This window comes from Diceros bicornis, chromosome 12 (genome assembly GCF_020826845.1).
Source record: "Diceros bicornis minor isolate mBicDic1 chromosome 12, mDicBic1.mat.cur, whole genome shotgun sequence".
NCBI lineage: Eukaryota > Metazoa > Chordata > Mammalia > Perissodactyla > Rhinocerotidae > Diceros > Diceros bicornis.
Window position 1 is genome coordinate 53,876,619 of NC_080751.1, and position 21,184 is coordinate 53,897,802.

The 21,184-nt window shown below is 40.0% G+C and overlaps 1 protein-coding gene across 1 annotated transcript in view; it reads left to right on the top strand.

Moving 5' to 3' along the window:
• Positions 1-21,036, top strand: part of ALK (ALK receptor tyrosine kinase) — a 693,809-nt gene extending 672,773 nt beyond the window's left edge. Inside the window, exons 25-29 of the mRNA XM_058551519.1 lie at positions 1,855-1,947; positions 4,001-4,102; positions 14,856-14,990; positions 15,679-15,769; positions 18,135-21,036. Coding sequence (XP_058407502.1) covers positions 1,855-1,947; positions 4,001-4,102; positions 14,856-14,990; positions 15,679-15,769; positions 18,135-18,815 — 1,102 coding nt within the window. The 3' untranslated portion in view covers positions 18,816-21,036. The remainder of the gene's footprint in view (positions 1-1,854; positions 1,948-4,000; positions 4,103-14,855; positions 14,991-15,678; positions 15,770-18,134) is intronic.
• Positions 21,037-21,184: the final 148 nt, after the last annotated feature.

Genomic DNA, 21,184 nt, shown 5'->3' on the forward strand with positions numbered 1-21,184 from the left:
CAGAGCAGACCTCCTTCACCAGATCCACATACTCCCATTTTTCTATTAGATCTGTTTCCTTTGGACATACTTTATTGCCATTTCAAGAATTATGTGTCATTCTACCAATTCTTGGTGTGTTCTATGATGCTACATTTACTTCCTTGCCATTAAATTCAAGATCACTTTTTTAAGCAATCATTCCATGCACATCCGCATAAAGACATTTCTGGAGCCATAAATATTGTTCCTGGTCTACTTCACTGTATTTCTCTTGAGAAATAATAGCTATATATCCCACTATTTTTCTTCTTTTTGATGTCATACGTGTTATGCTTTTAGAGTTTTATTAGGGCATTTTATTCAACATTGCTCCTCAAAATTCAACTTAAATGTCCTGGATCATGTCAGTGGCATTAACAACACCATCTCCCATCCTGGCCCACTGTTCTGGTATCCTAAGCCATGATCCCCAATCCGGATCCTTTTTTTTTAAATAATTTTTATTTATTTATTTATTTTCCCCCCCAAAGCCCCAGTAGATAGTTGTATGTCATAGCTGCACATCCTTCTAGTTGCTGTATGTGGGACGCGGCCTCAGCATGACCGGAGAAGCGGTGCGTCGGTGCGCGCCCGGGATCTGACCCCAGGCCACCAGCAGCAGAGCGCACACACTTAACCGCTAAGCCACGGGGATGCTACCCAGTTGTTTATTTTCCGTGTCCTTCTTTCTCAACCAAAGATCAGGACCTCCATGAAAGCAGTTGAAAATATGAAAACACCACCTGTGCCCCCTAAGAAGTAGTTTTGTTTTTCTGTCCAGGACTTTAATATTATTAGAGACCCATTCCAGGCTGCTTCTGGCTGCATCCTTCGTTCCCACATACATATCAAGAATGGGTAAGCAGCCAGTAGAAGCTGACGAGTCTTGGAAAGCTTCTAATCATGCCTTAGAGGCATGCTGTAGGAAAATAGGCCATCTGGAATAGAACAACAAAGAAGACAAGATAACTTTATAACTTGAAAGAAGTGATTCTTCAGCCATGTAACAATGATGCATATGGCTTAGCAAAGACTTTAGATAAAATCGTGGATGCAAGAACCGTAATGGCTTATTAAAAAAGAAAACTAAAATGGCTGGCCTAGTGGCGTAGTAGTTAAGTTCACATGCTCCGCGTTGGCAGCCCAGGGTTCGCAGGTTTGCATCCTGGGCACAGACCTACACACCACTTATCAAGCCATGCTGTGGCAGGCGTCCCACATAAAATAGAGGAAGATGGGCACAGATGTTAGCTCAGGGCCAATCTTCCTCACCAAAAAAAAAAAGAAAAATAGAAATATTTGGGAATACCTGGACCTACTTGAACTTGAGAGTATGGAAGTCATGCTGTCCCAGGACACTCCTTCAAACAATTGGCAGAAACCATCAGCAAAATGTATAAAACAATAGCCTAAAGCCAAATGGCATTTCTCATGTCCCTATATTATCCGCTTTTAGCATGGATTAAGATGGCACCATCTATCTTATAGGGTTGTGATGAGAGTTAGATATGAAGCACTTAGAACAATGCTTAGTTTATAGTAAAAAGCCAATAAATTCTAGTTTCTATTATAGTTATTTTCATTATTGTTATCCCATTAAACATTTCCAATCATCTCCCTAATCTTTTTCCATTTCTCTGTTAGTTCTGAGGCCTAGAATTGGTATAGCTATGTCTTTCAAACTGAAGTATAATGAAGTAAAGGAACTATAGGGCAGAGGAGGGAACTATTTGAACTTCAAATTGGAAGTGAAAATCCTTGCGATGAATGTCATACATTTATCCTACCAGGGATAAAATTAGGAAGTGCATTTTCTCATTTTTTTCTTTCCAGGGACATCGCTGCCAGAAACTGCCTCTTGACATGTCCAGGCCCTGGAAGAGTGGCCAAGATTGGAGACTTTGGAATGGCCCGAGACATCTACAGGTGAGTAAGGACTGCCATCACCCATTAAAGCCAGCCTCCTCAACCTCATCCCCTCAGGTGAATGGCCGCTTGTGCCTTAAATCATCTGTTGTACCTTGTCAACTTGCCACCTAAAATTCCATTGAGTTCATTTTCAGGATATGGGAAACCTTAACTGGTACCTGTGCTTGAAGGTCTAATCCTAGGATTGTACTGCCAGCAATAATTGACACCAAGTTCTTAATTAGGTTGTCTTTCTGGTTCCCACTCTCTAATCTTAGCATGTTCTGAGACACAGAATAACCTGGATACTTGATATGGAAAAAGGCTACTAAGTAAACTTCAACTTACTTAACTCCTCTCCTCAATACTCAGGAATTCTAAACAGCTTCCATCATCCCAGGAAAGAGCACCCGAGAGCTGCCAGGATACTAGGCCCAGCTCATTGGTCTCTTTACCTACAGGAGACACAGGAGTGTAGGTCAAAGCCCATAGTTACTTAGCTCAGCCTTATTTCTTTTTCCCTGTCATATTCTCAAGACTACATTAAAAAAATAAAATAATTTTTTAAAATAGAAAAAAAAAAACACTTCTATTGCACTTTCTCTCACTCATCTCTTCCCAACACTTGCTTCTTCTTTGTCTAATTATTTACAACAGTGACTTGTTTCTTGAGCTGAGCAAGTCCCTCCTTTGCATGGTCACTAATTACACCTTCCCTGATCCAGGGGTAGAGTGAGGAGAGATGGTTCTGTAGAGCTTTCACTCTTTGGAGAATAAGGGAGACCCTGAAGGCCTCCGACAGAAGTGGTAACAATCTCCACGGGGTGAGAATGCTGATGGCGTCCTGTTACCATGGAGCAGCACACGGAGAATTATGAGTTAGGAATGTTTTTAACTACAGTCGTCTGCCACTGGTCTCCACCACACTACCTCGGGACACTCCACTTGACCTTCTGTTACTACCCAGTGAGCTCCCCACCTCCAGGCTTCACCACCCTAACTTACCTCTGTAACCACCGTTCCCACACACCCTGTGCAATTTCATGTGTCAGGGACGGTCTTCTGGGAGAGCTTCTTCACCACTCAGCTCCATCAGCCCCTTTCTATGACACTTTTCCTGTACCTTACCCCCCGCTTCAACTGGAACAAATCAACTCTCCATTTGTGTCACTGAGCTTCCTACATACCTACATCATTATATGTGTTGTTCTGCACTGCAACTGTTTATGTGTCTGTTTCTCCCATTAAACCGTATCCTCGGAAGAGAGAGACTATGACTTATTTATGTCCTTGGCACATGGCAGAGTACCTGATACATGCTAAATACTCAGTATATGTTTAATGAAGTAATTAATTAATCTAGGCAGCTGGCGAGGAGCTGCCTCCCAGAGCACACCCCGACAGGAGAACACAGGGCTGGGGGAGGAGCTGGCTTCAAAGGTATGAGTTAATTTATTACTTTTTATCAGTGATGTCATTAATGCAACTCACTGATAAAAACTAACAAATTAACTCCTATACTTTTGAAGCCAGCTCCGCCCCCAGCCCTGTGTTCTCCTGCTAGGGTGTGCTCTGGGAGGCAGCCTCCCACCAGCTCCCAGGTTATTTGTTGAGTGCTTGTACTGAACTAAACGCTGTATGAGTGCCGTGGAGGATCCAAAGTGAATAAGACACAAGCCTTGCTCTCAGTTCTCCCATTTTGGGTCTTGCATTACTGTGGATCGTCAGGAACAGGCTGTACTTACAAGGTTGCAGTAGTGTTATTCATTGTGAGTTATAATAAACAAAACCCATCAGGGAAATCTAACCATCTGCTAGTAGATATTTTAGTCATTGTATAGATGTTTTCTTTCATGCCTCCAGGGGGCTGTTTTGTCTCCTATTAAATGACCTCAAAGTTCTTAACTAAATGATCTGTGTTCCCCTACTCTCCTCCTGAACCACAAGAACACCTCATTAATTTCAATCCTTTAATGGGTAGACCTTGTTTTTCCACTTTCTCAAGTTGCCTGGAGCTTCCTCTCAGAGCCATCACTAGAACAAAGTTGAGTTTTCCGTTTCTCCCTCACAGAGCGAGCTACTACCGAAAGGGAGGCTGTGCAATGCTGCCTGTCAAATGGATGCCCCCAGAGGCCTTCATGGAAGGAATATTTACTTCTAAAACAGACACGTGGTGAGTCTTTCTGCTGCCCTCCTCCAGGTCTCACCGTGGGCCTTAAGATGGTGCTCTTGGGCCAAATAATCCCAGATTCTCATGTGAGAGGGTAAGAGGAGAAGAATCAACATACCTCTACAACAGGGGCTCTCAAACTTTGGCATATATCAGACTCATCAGAAAGCCTTGGTGAAACACAGATTACTAGACCCCATCCTGAGAGCTTATGATTCAGAAGGTCTGGGGTCACTGAGAATTTGCATTTCTAACAAGTTCCCAGGTGATGCTGATGATGTTGGCTGGGGGACCACAATTGAGAGCCACATATAATTTTTTTTTATATATCTATAACAACAAAGTTGAGTTTGTTCCAGGAATGCAACATTGAGTTAACATTAGAAAAAGTGATCAGTGAAATTCTCCATATTAACAGAATAAAGGAGAAAAGGAAATAATTATCAGCACAAAAGTGCTGCAGGTGATAGTGGTGGTCAGACTCATTCTACAGTTAAAAATAAGTTTGGAAAACACTGTCTGTACATTAGATCTCCAGAACTTATTCATCATGCATAACTGAAACTTTGTACTCCCTGACAGACACCTCCTCATTTCCCCCTCCCCCCAGCCCCTGGCACCATCATTCTACTCTCTGCTTCTGTGATTCCACATATAAGTGAAATCATGCGGTATTTGTCTTTCTGTGTCTGACTTATTTCATTTAATGTAATGTCCTCCAGGTTCATCCATGTTGTTGCAAATGGCAGGATTTTCTTTTTTATGGCTGAATAATATTCCATTGTATATATACACGCCACATTTTCTTTATCCACTCATCTGTCAAAGGATATTTACATTGTTTCCATATTTTGGCTATTGTGAATAATGCTGCAATGAACTTGGGAATGCAGATATCTCTTTGAGATACTGATTTCATCTCCTTTGGATATATATCTGGAAGTGGGATTGCTGGATCTTAAGGTCGTTCTATTTTTAACTTTTTGAGGAATCTCCATACTGTTTTATGTAATGGCTGTAAGAGCATCACGTAATTTTAAATGGCAGATTGAACCCATGCTTCCCCCAAAAATACACACACACACACACAAAACACTAAAGGGAGTCTTTTTAGTTCATAAAAATCCGCAAAGACAACAACAATGACAAAATTTTGGAAAATGGAGAGTTTATGGACAAGTGATGCCTTACATAGGAGACTAGAAGTTGATATCGAGGTTCACAAGCAGCCTGATTCACTCTGCCTAAGAGCCCCAGAAAGGCCCAGGAATTGAAGGTGCCTCTACTTCAGATGTGCAGCAGACAGGAAAATTAGTTACAAATATGTTTAAAAGGTAACTAGATCCTCTAGCCCATTTCCTCACCCCTGGCCCCTCCCCTACCATCACACAAGACTAGGGGCTCCCTCTCTGAAGAGGTTAAACTAAAGTCTTTCTCGTCTTGTGGTCATTAGACATCATCAAGGGTGAATTCTCTACTATAAGCAGGGATACAAGTCTACCAACTTAAAGGTATATGCCCCCTTCCTCCCCTCAGTTCCAAGAACGCAACAGCTAGGCAGGAGTAGGTTAGAGAATTCCTCATTGGAGGAACTGACCAAGAAAAGAAAAACTCCAGATACTGCAAGTAGTAGTAGGCTGAATTATGGCCCTCCAAAGGTATCAAGTCCTCATCCCATAAACCTGTAACTGTTATCTTATAAGGAAAAGGAGTCTTTGCAGATGTGATGAAGTTGAGGATCTTGAGGTGGGACAATTATCCTGGATTATCTGGGTGGGCCCTAAATGCCACCATAAGTGTCCTTATAAGAGAGAGGCAGAGGGAGATTTCACACATACAGAGGAGGAGGCAATGTGAACACAGAGGTGGAAGTTGAAGAGATGTGGCCGCAAGTCAAGGAATCCTGGCAGCCACCAGAAGCTGGAAGACGCAAGGAACAGATTCTCCCCTAGAGCCTCTGGAGGGAGTGTGGCCTGCCACACCTTGATTTGAGCCCACAATACTGATTTCAGATGTCTGGTCTTCAGAACTGTGAGAGAATAAAGTTCCGTTGTTTTAAGCCACCAAGTTTGTGATAATTTGTTACAGCAGCCACAGGAAACTAATACACCCAGTGAAACAAGCCAGCCAGTTGCCCACCAGTCGACAAGCCTCATCTACATTGAGCTTGCCTGCAGCTTTGTAATGTCCCAGTCTTAAAATACGAACAGACAGGCAAGAATCAACAAATGTTTGAGAAAAGATTCTAGTCTGAAGGAGACAAACATATAAAAAGGAACTTGGGGGAAGAAAAATGCAGAAAGCTTAGGAAAACTTTTAAAAACTTTAATACCCTCAGAAAGATAAATGATTGTGACCATAATCTAAGGACAAAAGATTACTTAAAACAATGTTTCCAGGGAATAAAGTTCTTAGAAATAAAAACACAATGACAGAGCCCTCGAGGAGATGGAGCATTGGTCCCCTGCAGCTTGTGTGGGCTGCACACAGCACGTCCTTTCAAAGAACACAGGGAGGGAGGCAGGGGAAGAAAGAAGCCTGAGGAACAGGACCTCAGCCAGGAGAGCAAGGTCAGCTTCAACAGTGGTGGGTCATGTTGACAGTATGTACCCTGGATATGATATGATGAAAATGGCGCTTAACCTCTGTGGTCTTTCTCCCCAGGCCCAATAACTCCCGTCTAATCATTAAAAAAAAAAAAAAAAAAAAGGGGGCTGCACAGTGGCGCAGCGGTTAAGTACGCGCGCTCTGCTGCAGCAGCCCGGGGTTCACAGGTTCGGATCCCGGGTGCACACCGACGCATCGCTTGGCAAGCCATGCTGTGGGTGGCATCCCATATGAAGTAGAGGAAGATGGGCACGGATGTTAGCCCAGGGCCAGTCTTGCTCAAGAAAAAAGGGGAGGATTGGCATCAGATGTTAGCTCAGGGCTAGTCCTCCTCACAAAAAAAAAAAAAAAAAAAAAAATCCTGATTGGACATTGTAAAAAAAATCCCTGACCAGTACTCTTCAAAACTGTCAGGGTCATCAAAAACAGGGAAAGTCTGAGAAGTTGCCAAAGTCAAGAATAGCCTAAGGAAACATGACAACTAAATCTAATGTGATATTCTAATGGGGTCCTGGAACAGAAAAAGGAAATTCAGCAAAAACTAAGGAAATCTGAATAAACTACGGATTTTAGTTCATAATAAAGCCTTAATATTGGCTTATTAATTGTAACAAATGTACCATACTAATGTAAGATGCTAAAAATAGGGGGAACTGAGTGTGGGGTATGTGGGAACACTGTGTTATCTTCATAGTTTCTTTACAATCTAAAACTGTTCTTAAGAAAATAAAGTTTATTTTTTTAATATGATGATAAATATGTAAAAGTAATAGAAAGGTTGGATGACAGAATTGAATAAATCTTCTAGAAAATAAAACAACTATAAACACATGGGACATATAGGAAAGAAAAGAAAAGAAAATTAAGAGGATTAAACCATTAGATCCAATTAGCTGTCAGCTCCCAGAAAGAATAAACAGAGGAAATGAAGAGAATAAAAATACCAAAGAAATAATTCAAGAAGATTTCCCTGAACAGAAGGACATATATTTCCAGAAGGAAAGCATCCACCAAGTGCCAAGCACTGTGGATGAAAAGAGCCACACAGGAGCACATCAACATGAAATTTCAGACCAGTGGTGATCAAGATTCTGCAAGCTCCCAAGGAGAAAAATAAGATAATAGTAAAAAATAGGGAATCTGAATGGCATCAAATTTCTCAACAGCAACACAGGAAACCCAGAAGACCATGGGCAAAAGTCCTCCAAATTCTGAAAGCCTTGCGTTGAGATAACATCATAAGATGTTATAAGGGCCATCATAATCATCATAAGGGCCAAAATTATCAGGGTCCCCTTTCTAATCCATGTTTGAGAATGTGAGCAAGAGCCTTTGTTAAAATGTTAAGTCACAGAGATTTGACTTCCCCAGACCTAGTGGATCTCAAAGTGTGGTCCTCGGATCAACAGCATCAGCATCACCTGGGAACATCTTAGAAACGCAAATTCTCAGCCCCCACCTCTGGCCTAATGAAATAGAAACTCTAGGGATGGGGCCCCGCAATCTGTGTTTTAAGGAGCCCTCCAGGTGATTCCACATGCACCAAAGTGACAGCACCACCAACCTACCCTATACAGGTATAGATAGTAACGTAGGTAATTAGGGAATTGTTCTGAACACATGCATATCCTATGACCCAGCAATTCTTCTTCTAAGTGTCTACAGTAGAGAGAGGTTGGCACAAATAGACTTGGGCAAGGACGGTCATTTGCAACATTGTTTACAAAAGAGAAAAAGCAAAACAACCTAACTATCCTTCAAGTAGGGGATGCAAAAATCATCTGTGGTTTACTTATATCATAGGAAAGGATTCAGCAGAATAAAAGAACACACTAAACCTACATGTATCAACATGGATAAATCTCAAAACAACGTTTAGTGGAAAAAAGGCAAGTTCCAAAAAGGGATAGGATATCATTTATGTATAATTTTACAAAAAAATTAAGTCTGTAATATAGATTCTGTATTGTTTATGCTTTCACACATTGTGGTACATGGGAAGGCTACCGTCTAACTTCAGTGGCGGGGAGGGAGGGAGGAGAAAGGATGGAGGATGGGGCTTATTTGTATCTGGTTTATTTCTTCAAAAAGAGAGGGAGAACTGACACAAATAAGGCAAAATATTAATATCTAGATACATAGGTATCTATTATATTACTTTTCTCTTTTGAAGTTTAGATTGTTTCATGATTAAAATGCTTAAAGAAACAAATAAATTATATAACTTCGGATACTGATAAGTGCTCAGTAGACAAGCAGAGGATAAAGTGTCGGGGTGGAGGGGCCAGAGGAGGGAAGCTGTCTTACCACAGATGGTGGGGGAAGGCTCCACAGAGGAGGTGAGATTCTAACATTTGCGTGACGGAAACGTACACAGGGAAAGATCTGCAAGAAAGGCTTTCCAGGCTGAGGGAAGGGCAAGTCTAAAGGGCCAGTGGCAGAAACAAGACGGGCTTGTTTGAGGAATGACAAGTCTTCGTGGCTGGAGCTGGTGAGCACAGGGGCCAGTGGTAGTTGAGACGGAAGAGGCAGGCAGGGGCAGGAAGGCCGTAGGACCCAGGTTAGCGGATGTGGATTTTATCCAGAGCACAATGAGATGCCCCTGAAGGGTTAGAAGCAAGAGTGTGGTGTGATCTTTATTTTTTTTCTTTCTCCTCTTTTTTTTTTTAGAGGTAACATTGGTTTATAATATTGTATAAATTTCAAGTGTACATCATTATATTTCAGTTTCTGTGTGGATTACATCATGTTCACCACCCAAAGACCAATTACCATCCATCACGACACACATGTGCCTAGTCACTCCTTTCACCATCCCCCCTCCCCCCTTCCCCTCTTGTAACCACCAATCTAATCTCTGTATCTATGTGTTTTGTTGTTGTTGTTGTTGTTGTTTTTATCTTCTGTTTATGAGTGAGGTCATACAGTAATTGGGTTTCTCCCTCTGACTTGTTTTACTTAGCATAGTACCCTCAAGGTCCACCCATGTTGTTGCAAATGGGATGATTTTGTCTTTTTTATGGCTAAGTAGTATTCCACTGTGTATATATACCATGTCTTCTTTATCCATTCATCCATTGATGGGCACTTAGGTTGTTTCCAAGTCTTGGCTATTATGAATAATGCTGCAGTGAACATAGGGGTGCATATATCTTTACACATTCATGTTTTCATGATCTTTGGATAAATACTCAGCAGTGAAATAGCTGAATCGTATGGCAGTTCTATTCTTAATTTTTTGAGGAATCACCATAGTATTTTCCATAGAGGCTGCACCAGTTTGCATTCCCACCAGCAGCGTATGAGAATTCCCTTTTCTCCACATCCTCTCCAACACTTGTTATTTCTTGTCTTGTTAATTATAGCCATTCCAACAGGCATCAGGTGATATCTCATGGGAGTTTTGATTTGCATTTCCCTAATAATTAGTGATATTGAACATCTTTTCATGTGCCTGTTGGCCATCTGTATATCTTCTTTGGAAAAATGTCTGTTCAGATCTTTTCCCCATTTTTTAATTGGGTTGTTACTTTTTTGTTGTTGTTGAGATGTATGAGTTCTTTATATATTTTGGATATTAACCTCTTATCAGATATATGGTTTGCAATATCTTCTCCCAATTGTTGGGTTGTCTTTTTGTTTTGTTGATGGTGTCCTTTGCTGTGCAGAAGCTTTTTAGTTTGATGTAGTCCCATTTGTTTATTTTTTCTATTGTTTCCCATGCCTGATAAGACATAGCATTTGAAAATATGCTGCTAAGACCAATGTCAAAGAGTGTACTGCCTAGTTTTCTTCTAGAAGCTTTATGGTTTCAGGTCTTACATTCAAGGCTTTAATCTATTTTGAGTTAACTTTTGTGTATGCTGTAAGATAATGGTCTACTTTCATTCTTTTGCATGTGGCTGTCCAGTTTTCCCAGCACCATTTCTTGAAGAGACTTTCCTTTCTCCTTTGTATTTCTTGGCTCCCTTGCCGAAAATTAGCTGTCCATAGATGTGTGGGTTTATTTCTGGGCTCTTGATTTTGTTCCATTGATCTGTGTGTCTGTTTGTGTGCCAGTACCATCCTGTTTTGATTACTATAGCTTTGTGGTATATTTTGAAATCAGGGAGTGTGAACAAAACCTCTAGCTTTGTTCTTTTTTCTAAGGATTCCTTTGGCTATTCAGGGTCTTTTGTTGTTCCATATAAATTTTAGGATTCTTTGTTCTATTTCTGTGAAAAATGTGATACAAAATCAACATACAAAAATCAATTGTGATTCTATACACTAACAACAAAGTAGCAGAAAGAGAAATTAAGAATACAATCCCATTTACAATTGCAACAAAAAGAATAAAATACCTAGAAATAAATTTAACCAAAGAGGTGAAAGACTTGTGCACTGAAAACTATAAAATGTTGTTGAAAGAAATGAAGAAGACACAAAGGAATGTAAAGATATTCTGTGCTCTTGGATTCGAAGAATTAACATAGTTAAAATGTCCATACTTCCTAAAGCAATCTACAGATTCAATGCGGTCTTGAAAAAAAAAAAAATCACTCTGGCTGCCATTGAAAATAGACTGGAGTGTGGTGGGGCAGGTGGAGACGGGAAACCAATTAGGAAAATACTGTACATCTCTAGATAAGAGGTGAGAGGAGCTAGGCATAGTGGTGGCAGCGGAGGCGGTTAAATGTGGTCAAGCTCTATCTTGAGAGTTTACGGGACTGCTGAAAGTTGGATGTGGAGTGGGAGGTGTGAGAAAGAGGGAGATCAAGACAACTCCTCAGTTTGCATCTTGAGTGGTACCACTGAACTGGAAAGAATGACGGAGGAGATGGTTTGGGTGCAGAAAGAGTTCTGTTTGTGCTTGTCAAGTCTGAGTTGCCCATTAAAATAGGCCAGTGGAGATCTTGAGCAGACTTCTAATACATGAACCTGAAGCAAACTGCAAAAGACAGCAGAATCAGCTGGCTGGAATTTTAAATACAACACGGTAACTTTTGGTTCCTATTTTTCCTAAAAGTGTGACCCACCCTCTACCACATCTGGAGACAATCTTCCACCTTCAGATTATAAATAAAGGAAAATAAAATTTAGCTTTAAAAGATGGATAAGCACAGCACAATTCGAGATTTTAAAACTTTTCCATCAGATTATCTTCATTGATTCAAATTTTAAAAATAACAATTTAATCAGCAATCATTTAAGCTATTTCTATAATTTCCAGTAGACTAAATTTAATACCGAGAAAAAAAGTGGGATTTTTATTAAATATTTGTTTTTATTTCATTTTGAATGCTTTGGTGTAGAGCTTTGGGCCTTGTTGGTCCTACTGAGGCCAGGCTCATAGATGTTAAAGAACCATCTGGCATACAAAATATAGATTTACCTTATCTGTCGCATTGCTAGATAAAATACAAAATGGCCAGTTAAAATTGAATTTCAGATGAACAGCAAATAATTTTTAGTGTAAGTATATTCCATGCAATATTTGAGATACACTTATACTAAAAAAGTATTTCTTGTTTATCTGGAATTCGAAATTCACTGGTTGTCCTGTATGGTTATTTGTTAAATCTGACAACTCTGTTTACCTGAAATTATCAAAGTTCTATAACCAACACTACTTCTTGCTCCCTTGAACTCTTCTCAACTTAAAAAGTAAATTTGCTTCTTATTTTATCTCAAAATGAGTTTATTCGGGAATAGCCAAAAGAATTGCAATTCAGGATGTGCATGCGATGGCAAACCATAGGCAAATCCAGCAAACAAATAAGGGGAGCTACTTTTATAGAGAAAAGGGAGGAATATGGAGGGGCTGTTCTAAAGGAAAATCCATTGGGGGAAAGTAACAGTTCAGGGTGGCAACATCTTCTCATTGGCTGAGCTGCTACATTCTCATTGGCTGGGCTGTTGCCAGGTGGGGAGAGAAGTCTTCCTTCAGCAGTAAAGTAGCTCTACTTCCTGTCTAAGAGGCAAGTGATCATCTTTTCCTGTTTGGTGTAATTGACGATGTGACAGGAGGTGAGAGCCCCCGCTGCAGACTTTCTCGACTCCAATTTAGCTAAGGTTTCTTTTATTAATTTCCACACTCTAAATCAAGAAAATAAACATCTATTTGCATTCTATATACTGGTTGTCTCAAAGGATACTGCAATCTCTCTCTCTCTGTCTAAACATATAGCTAGAATTCTTTAGGCCTTGCTCCCAGTTCCTTGCATGATTTTGCTTATTTTGTTTTTCCTTGGGGGCAAAAAAACCACCAAACAGAGAGGAATAATATATGTGCCAGGCAACTTGTAGGTAGCAGAATCAAGAGATCTAATAATGTATTCCAGTCTGTCTTGGATTAGTTGTATAATAACCTCTGCTTCAGCCTTCTCACCTGAAAAATATGGAAAACATCTTTGCCCAAGCCTCCTCCCAAGAGTCTTTGAAATTTCACCAAGGTGATGTCAATAAAAGTCCTTTGTGTTCCTTAGGAGATGGAGGAGCCATAGTTCTCTACAATTTTTGAGGTAATATTTATTAACATCAGAAAACTACAACCAGATACAAAAACAAAGATAAGCTTTTTTTGTCAAAAAGCTAATTATAAAATTAAAGGTTTAAAATTAAAATTTTAGTCAAAATATCAAAGGAAATGATTTTGGAATATGGTAAAAATCATTTTAAGGTTCATTTAAAACAAATAACAAATGAGAAATCAAGTATGTTTCTTTAAATAAAGAGAAATAGGAAAAAGATGCCCTACCAGATATCAAAACATAAATACACAAAAATTAAAACAGAATGGCATCAATGTAAGAGGCAGACAAATAGATGAAGTGAATAGGTAGCCCAGAAACGGACCTATTTTTACTCATAAGTCAATAGGTAAGGGGAAAATTATTTTAGGAATAGTGTTAGAAGACTGGTTGTTTGGAAAAATAAATCAATTTAGATCCTTACCTCATACTATATACCAAACTAAATTTCACCTGGATTTGAGAAGAGAGAAGAAACAAATACAACTAGAATAAAATAGCAAATATTCATCTAATTTTTGGTGAAGAGAAGATTGCTAAATCTATAAAATAGATGGAGGAAATCACACATTTTGTTAAAAATAGATTTGACTACCTAAAAATAAAAATCTTATGTATTTTTATAAATAAAAATTAGAATTAGAAAGCAACTTATAGAAGTATTTGATTTTTAGATAAAATGTTAGCATCTCTGATATTTAAAGTATGTCTACAAACCCAAAAGAAAATTGACAGATATCAAAACAATATGTGGATAAAAATGGGCAAAAGATATGAACAATTCAAAGGAGAAAAAAATGAAGTGAATTAATAAATATTTGAGAAAACACTCAATGATGTTAATTATCAAGTCATTAACATAATTTAAAATATTCTATTTTTTTAAAAATTAGCAAAAGTTCTCATTTTTAATAAGAATACCGAACGTTAGTGAGAGTGTCTGATGCATTCCTGCATAATGCTAGTTGATGATCAGAGTGACACATTTGGAAGTAAAATGGACAATATGTCAAGAATTTTTCAGTGTTCATATTCTTTTGATCTAGTAATTCCATTAGAATTATCCTAGATTTTACTAGATTATTCTAATCCTAAATTTGGGGAATTTACCCTAAGGAAATTGTCCTTTTAAAAAATGCACAAAGATGTTCATCACAGTATTTTAAATATTTAAAAAATTGAAAACAATATGCAAATGATAAGGCAAATTATGGCTCAACTATTCAATGGAATGTTTCACAGCCATTTCAAATTCTGTTTGTATTAGCACAGAAAATGTTTATGCTATAATGGAATGTGTAAAAAAAATTAAGATTCAGAATTGCATATTGAATATAACTGCGATTATGTAAAAAAAAAATCTAAGCACAGGAACTTAACTAGAACAAAAAGATAACATGCTAACAGTGGTTGCCTTTTTATGGAACACTGCACGTGGCTACTTTCTCATTCTTTTATTTTTCTCCAAATTAAGAATTCTCTATTGTAGAAATATGTGTGATAAAAAAATTAAAATTTTACGTGCGTCTGTGTATGTGTGTCTGTGTGTGTCCCTGTGTGTGTGTACGTGTATGTCTGTGTATGTATCTGCCTGTGTGTATGTGTATCCATATCCATTTCTTCTGTCTTGTGCACAGGTCCTTCGGAGTGCTGCTGTGGGAAATATTCTCTCTTGGATATATGCCGTACCCCAGCAAAAGCAACCAGGAAGTTCTGGAGTTCGTCACCAGCGGAGGACGGATGGACCCACCTAAGAACTGCCCTGGGCCCGTGTACGCCTCTTTTAGGAACATTTCTAGAAATTGCTAAGCACAGTTTTCCTTTTCTGAAAATCTCTGCAGCCACATATCCTTTTTCCTTTTAAGATGAAGGGAGGTGGCTGACCTTGTTTAGTATGCCCCAAGATAGTAACATGTCTGTGACTTCAAGGAGATGGGTTAGTCTTCCGGCCCCTGGAAAGCAATAATGTCACGCCCGCAAAGGTATCCATGGTCTGGCTGGAAGCTCAGGCTCACACTCCTCAAGCACCTCCTAGGAATTTGTGTCCCAGACTCCACTCCAGCTGCCCTACACCATATGTCTGAGTCTCCTTTAAGTATTTCCATTCCCTGCATTTTCTGCTGTCCTGTCTGGCATCCCTCACCTCCTTCCCACAAGCAAGATAGGAAATGTAATTAGAGTATTCTGCCTCAGAGGTCATTTAATTCAAGAATGGAATGAGAGGAGCCATATTTAATGTAAACACCAGGATGTCTGTGTTAATAACACCTCTACACCTGGGCGCGATTCCTTGGCCCATCAGCAGAGGGCAGCATATGCCAACCACCTGGGACCTAGATGAGTTGCCACGCTCCAAGACAGTGCCACCTCCGGTCCCATTTAGAAAAGTGCTGGGAGAAAAAATGTATTTTTCATCCTTGTTTCTCCCGACTGTAATTAATGTGCTTACTCTTCTTTTAGATACCGGATAATGACCCAGTGCTGGCAACATCAGCCTGAAGACAGGCCCAACTTTGCCATAATTTTGGAGAGGATTGAATACTGTACCCAGGTATAAACACTTTTTTCCCCCTTGACCACTATTTATATGGAAGAGTCTTAAAGATGGCAAATACCAAAATGTGAAATAAAAGTTAAACCAGCCAGAAAATACGAGTTATGATCATGAGAATGAATGTTAATTATCTATAAAGTAAAACGATTGGTATCTCAGTTTGCCTGTTTTGTAAATAAATACTAGTAACTGCTGCTTTCTTCACCAGCACGTGACACAGTGGCAGAAACTCAGTAACATTAGGGAATCAATTCAATTCATAAGCATTAACTAAATCCCTAGTGGGTGCCTAATGTTTTATTAGACAAAACTGGAGCTTCAAATTAGTGTTGAAAACACTTGCTCTCAAAGAGTTCATAGCCTGGCTGAAGAACTAATAATGTAAAATAATTAACAATATATAACTGTTAAATTATATGTCCAGTGGTGTTAGAGGGATTAAAGGAAGGAAAGGTCAAAGTAATCTGGAGAAATGTTAACATCAGTAGCATTAGTATAGCATCTGTAATACACAAATCACTTTTCATGTACTCATTTTATCCTCAGTGAGGTACATAAAACATCCCCATTTTGCAGGTGAGGAGTTGAGGCTTGGAGAGGTTGTCCAAGCCACACAGTTTCCTAGCAATCCCGCTGGTCCCTCTGCAGATCCCTCTCCCATTTCCTTCAGTAATGGCTCTAAATTTTCCCTTTTCTACCCCATTTTCAGCAGACAACTATGCCTCCTACCTCCTCAAGAGTGGAGAGGCTATCAAGTGGGAATCCCCTCGGTTTCCTCCCTGTGTCTGCATCTCACTCGTCCTCACCACCTTCCTTCCCGCCTCAGTGGAAGTGGTGGCCCTCCTCCCCTTCAAGGAGAACCTCTCTACCTGCACCACCAACTGCCCCTCAGGGACCTTCATTCCACCGGTTATCGCCCCTCCACTGTGTCTGCCTCCTTTCCCTCTCTCGGCTCTCATTCTGCCAGAATATCTAAATTTTGCAGAATATTTCAGAAGTCAGACAATAAACCACTATGTCTCTAAATTCCCTCATCTTAGTCATGACAAAAGACCTATACGTTTCAAACTGCAGTCACTTCTTGGCCTCACGATTCCATCCTTTCGGGTCCTTTCAGCTCAGAAGGAAGCGGACTGGCATTTATCTGGATGGACTCCATTTATCAAGTTATTTGGAGTTCCTTCAGAGAACTTGGTGTTCAGTGGCATTTTCAGTTATTATGTCGTAATATTAATGCAATATACCCACTTAAATATATATACTTGGGTGTAATTTTTCTCCAAAGTATATAATATCCCTTTTTAAAAGTAGGTAGTTCTATACAAGCATATTTTGACTACTCACTCTAGAAATTAAAAATTAGCAGAGAAGGAAGTAAAGAATAAAAGAGAATCGGGAAGTAGGTTTTTTATTCTTAAACTCTTTATCGATAAATACTGGACCAATGTGCTTTTCTGTTAAACTGAAGTAATGGTTTTCCCAATTTGCATAAAATATTAAAGAATTAAATTTCCCTAAGCTTAAGTTTCCTTCCACAAATTTCCCTCATATCTCTGGCAACTGTTTTTGCTTTTCTATATTACAGTCTATTGCTGTAAAAATGATCTAGCACAAAGTTAGTTTTGTAAATGGTTTTCCTCTCAGCACTTCAGTATTTCCTGGGTTTCACTAAGGGCCTCATTATATACAAAATAAAGAACAGAGTGGCTGCATTGTGCTATCTGCACATGTAGTGATATGATGGCATAGAAAGAGTCATAACCCAGTGTAACCCATCCAAATATCATAAAAGTGGGAGGTAGCTAGGAAGACAACAAGAGACAAACCTTGTATAAGCCAACAGGTGTGTGTCTCTCTCCCCTCTCCTCTCTTCTCCGCCCCTCGCCCCCACCCATGTGCGCATGGATGCACACGCACACGCACACATGCACACACACACAACCTGAAGTCAAGCAGACTTTTCTTTTTAGTTGGAATGATTTTATTGGAAATAGATTGGAATAATTTTTTAAACTAATTTATAATATTTTTTAAATCCATTAATCTGTAAGATTGGCCCAAGGGTGGTCTCTGCAAAGCCTTTCCTGACCCCGGTCCCTACCCCAGGCAGGTGGCTGCTTCCCAGCAGCTGTGCACACTCCTTTTACAGCACTTATCCTCTAAGCTCTCCAAGGATGAGGATGATTTCCCATTTGTTTCTTATTTCCCAGTGCCTGTAAATTAATATAGTCCCAATAAACAGTGAATGGTTTCCTCATCTGTAAAATAAGTTTGGATGAGATCATTGCTAAGATATCTTCCAGATTCAACATTTTTTGTCTGTGATTCAAAGTTTTAATCAGTTCTTTTCTCCTACCTGTAGGATCCAGATGTGATCCACACTGCTTTGCCGATAGAATACGGCCCCCTCATGGACGAGGAAGAGAAAGTGCCCATGCGGCCCAAAGACCCTGAGGGGATTCCTCCTCTTCTAGTTTCTCCTCCACAAGCTAAAAGGGAGGAAGGGCAGGATGCCCCGCTGCCTCTGCCTTCCACGGCCTCTGGCAAAGCCGCAAAGAAACCAACAGCTGCAGAGGTCTCTGTTCGAGTCACTAGAGCGCCAGCCGTGGAAGGGGGACACGTTAATATGGCATTCTCTCAGTCCAACCCGCCATCAGAGCTGCACAAAGTCCAGGGATCCAGAAACAAACCGACCAGCCTGTGGAACCCAACTTATGGCTCATGGTTCACAGAGAAACCCGCCAAAAAGAACAATCCCCCAGCAAAGAAGGAGCAACAGGAGAGAGGAAACCTGGGACGTGAGGGAAGCTGTACTGTCCCCCCTAACACTGCAACTGGCAGACTTCCAGGCGCCTCTCTGCTCCTAGAACCATCTTCGCTGACTGCCAACATGAAGGAAGTGCCCCTGTTCAGGCTGCGTCACTTCCCATGTGGCAATGTCAACTATGGCTACCAGCAACAGGGCTTACCTTTAGAGGCCACCCCTGCCCCTGGAACTAGTCATTATGAGGACACCATTCTGAAAACCCAGCCTGGGCCCTGAGCCTGTCGGCACTCATTTCTCTTCCTTGGGAACCCTGAGCTCATGGAGGAGGGACAGGTAAAGGCTCCTCCACAAACCAGAGACCAAATGTCACTTTTCATGTTGTGCCAACTTGTTTTGAAGTGCCACATAAAAAGCTGTATTTTCAAAATGCTTTAGAAAGGTTTTGAGCATGGATTCATCTGTTCTTTCAAAAGAAGAAAATATCATAAAGACGAGTGATAAATACAAGGTTGCATAAGCTGTTTATGCATGGTTGCTGTACACTTCCTCATGCTTCTTTCAAACTGTGTGCTCTGCTCAATGCAGTCAGAATTAGCTGCTTATGTGTTTCATAGGTGTTTCCTTACCTTGTTGATGTCGACCTGGACCACTTGTGGGGAGAGAGAACAGAAATAAAAGAGTTATTTGTAATGAGTCAGCATGGAGAAAGACATTCTTTACTTGGAAAAGAAAAATTATAGACAACTAACCAAAACGTCGTTAGATGATGGTTAGATACTTTCAATTATGTTGATTCATCAATGATTGTAAAAATGTGGTGAATACTTAACGTGGTGTAGAGAAAATGTGTATATACTCATCTAAATGAGACGCAGACATTCCAAGTGCTCTGAGTATGATAAACCCCCGTACGGATCCAGAGAGTCAAACATCCTGTTAATACACCTCATGCCTTAAGAAAATCCTCCTTGTAAAAGTGAACAACTGAGTGTGAGGTTTCCTGCTGGATTGAAAACTCGAGATTTAAATTATTAATTACTTATTTTAAAACTTTCCACTAATTAAAATAAACTCTGATCATTTAAAAACAAAACTTTTAAGCAGCAGTGAACATCAAAGCATAGAAACATAGCCACTCATGGGCGTAAGCGTCAATAGCTCTTAGACCAAAACCTTCTAATGGTTTCAGTCATGAAGGTTAGGTACCAAATTGAAGTTTCTACTTGTGCTGATAGAAAGGTCATTGGGTGGTAGTCCAGACAGGCCATCGGTGGTCCTGGGGAGAGGTACTAACGCAGTATCCTTCCTTCCCGTGTTCACCTGAACTTTCTCTCCCTTCATCATGTGATCATAATATCCATGGGAACACACATTTGCTGAAATATACATAGCATAATTTGTATAGCTACCAAATGCAGATTAAAACAAAGAATTTTTCCTCTGGGTGGCAAGGAGCGAAGGAATTAGGAACATCGGAGTGCTCAGGTTGACGCTGACATGTTATAGTGGGAGTGCGGAACTTGGTTTTCACAGGTGAAATTTATTTCCATGAATCAAGAATCTGTTAAACTTTACACACGTACTTATGCAATAATGCTTTACATTATCAATGTTTTCATTTCATTCTTTCTTTCTGCTTCTCTTCCATTGTCCTGCCCAGTCTCTTTCCTGGTGGGAGCTGTGCCAAAGCATCGCTTTGGGAGGAGAGCATTTTGTATTACTTGCTGGGCACTAAGCATTCCCAAGCAAAAGGACTGTACATGTACCTACCTTTTCACCTACCTTCTCAGGTTCACTACAGCAAAGTATCACTTTGGACATGGGAAAGCCATTCTGTTCTAAGCCAAGCCTAGAGAAGGTTCCCTCCTCCTATGGCAGATGCCTTGCCCTAGTAGGTGGTTCTGCACATCTGTAGAGGCCCTGATACCCTGGATGCCGCTTTTCCTTATCTTCTTAACTGCCAAAATATTTTCATCAGAATAACATGAAGATGAAACATCAGTGATGAACCCATCTCTAAATAACCATCAGGATAGTTTGGGCTCCTGCCAGGCGCAAAAGTATATATAGTAAAATTATATAAACATCAATCTAACTCACAAACCACCTGAAGGGGCCCCAGAATCCCACTTTGAGAAACACTCTCCTAAAGGATAATGACCAAGGAACTGTCAAAACTAAGAATAATTTCATTTTATATTTGTAACCCCAGTAACCTATTAAACAGGGAGCATGCTACATGGTTAAATAGCCAACTTTTTCTTGTCATTAATGGTGAAAAAATCTTATCCCTTTCTCTTATTAAAAACTACAAATCCCTTACATCTTCAGGCTGTGCCTTACTACCACAGAGATTGGTTTGTTGATTCTCTCTAATTGTCTTTACTGGTATCAACTTTCATGTAAATGATAGTCAAGTCTTACAAGTCTGTATCCATGGATAAGTAAATAAACACCTGCACACTGAGATATGATGACCTCAAGATGTTTCATTTCACTCACTGTAAGCCCTCGGTATTAGCATGATATTAATCTGGACTGTCGTCCACTCAATATTGCCCCAGCCATATGGCTATAGCAATTCATACAGATGCTGTGGACGCTCATATTTATTAACCATGATAGAAAGTTCCACCTAGAACACG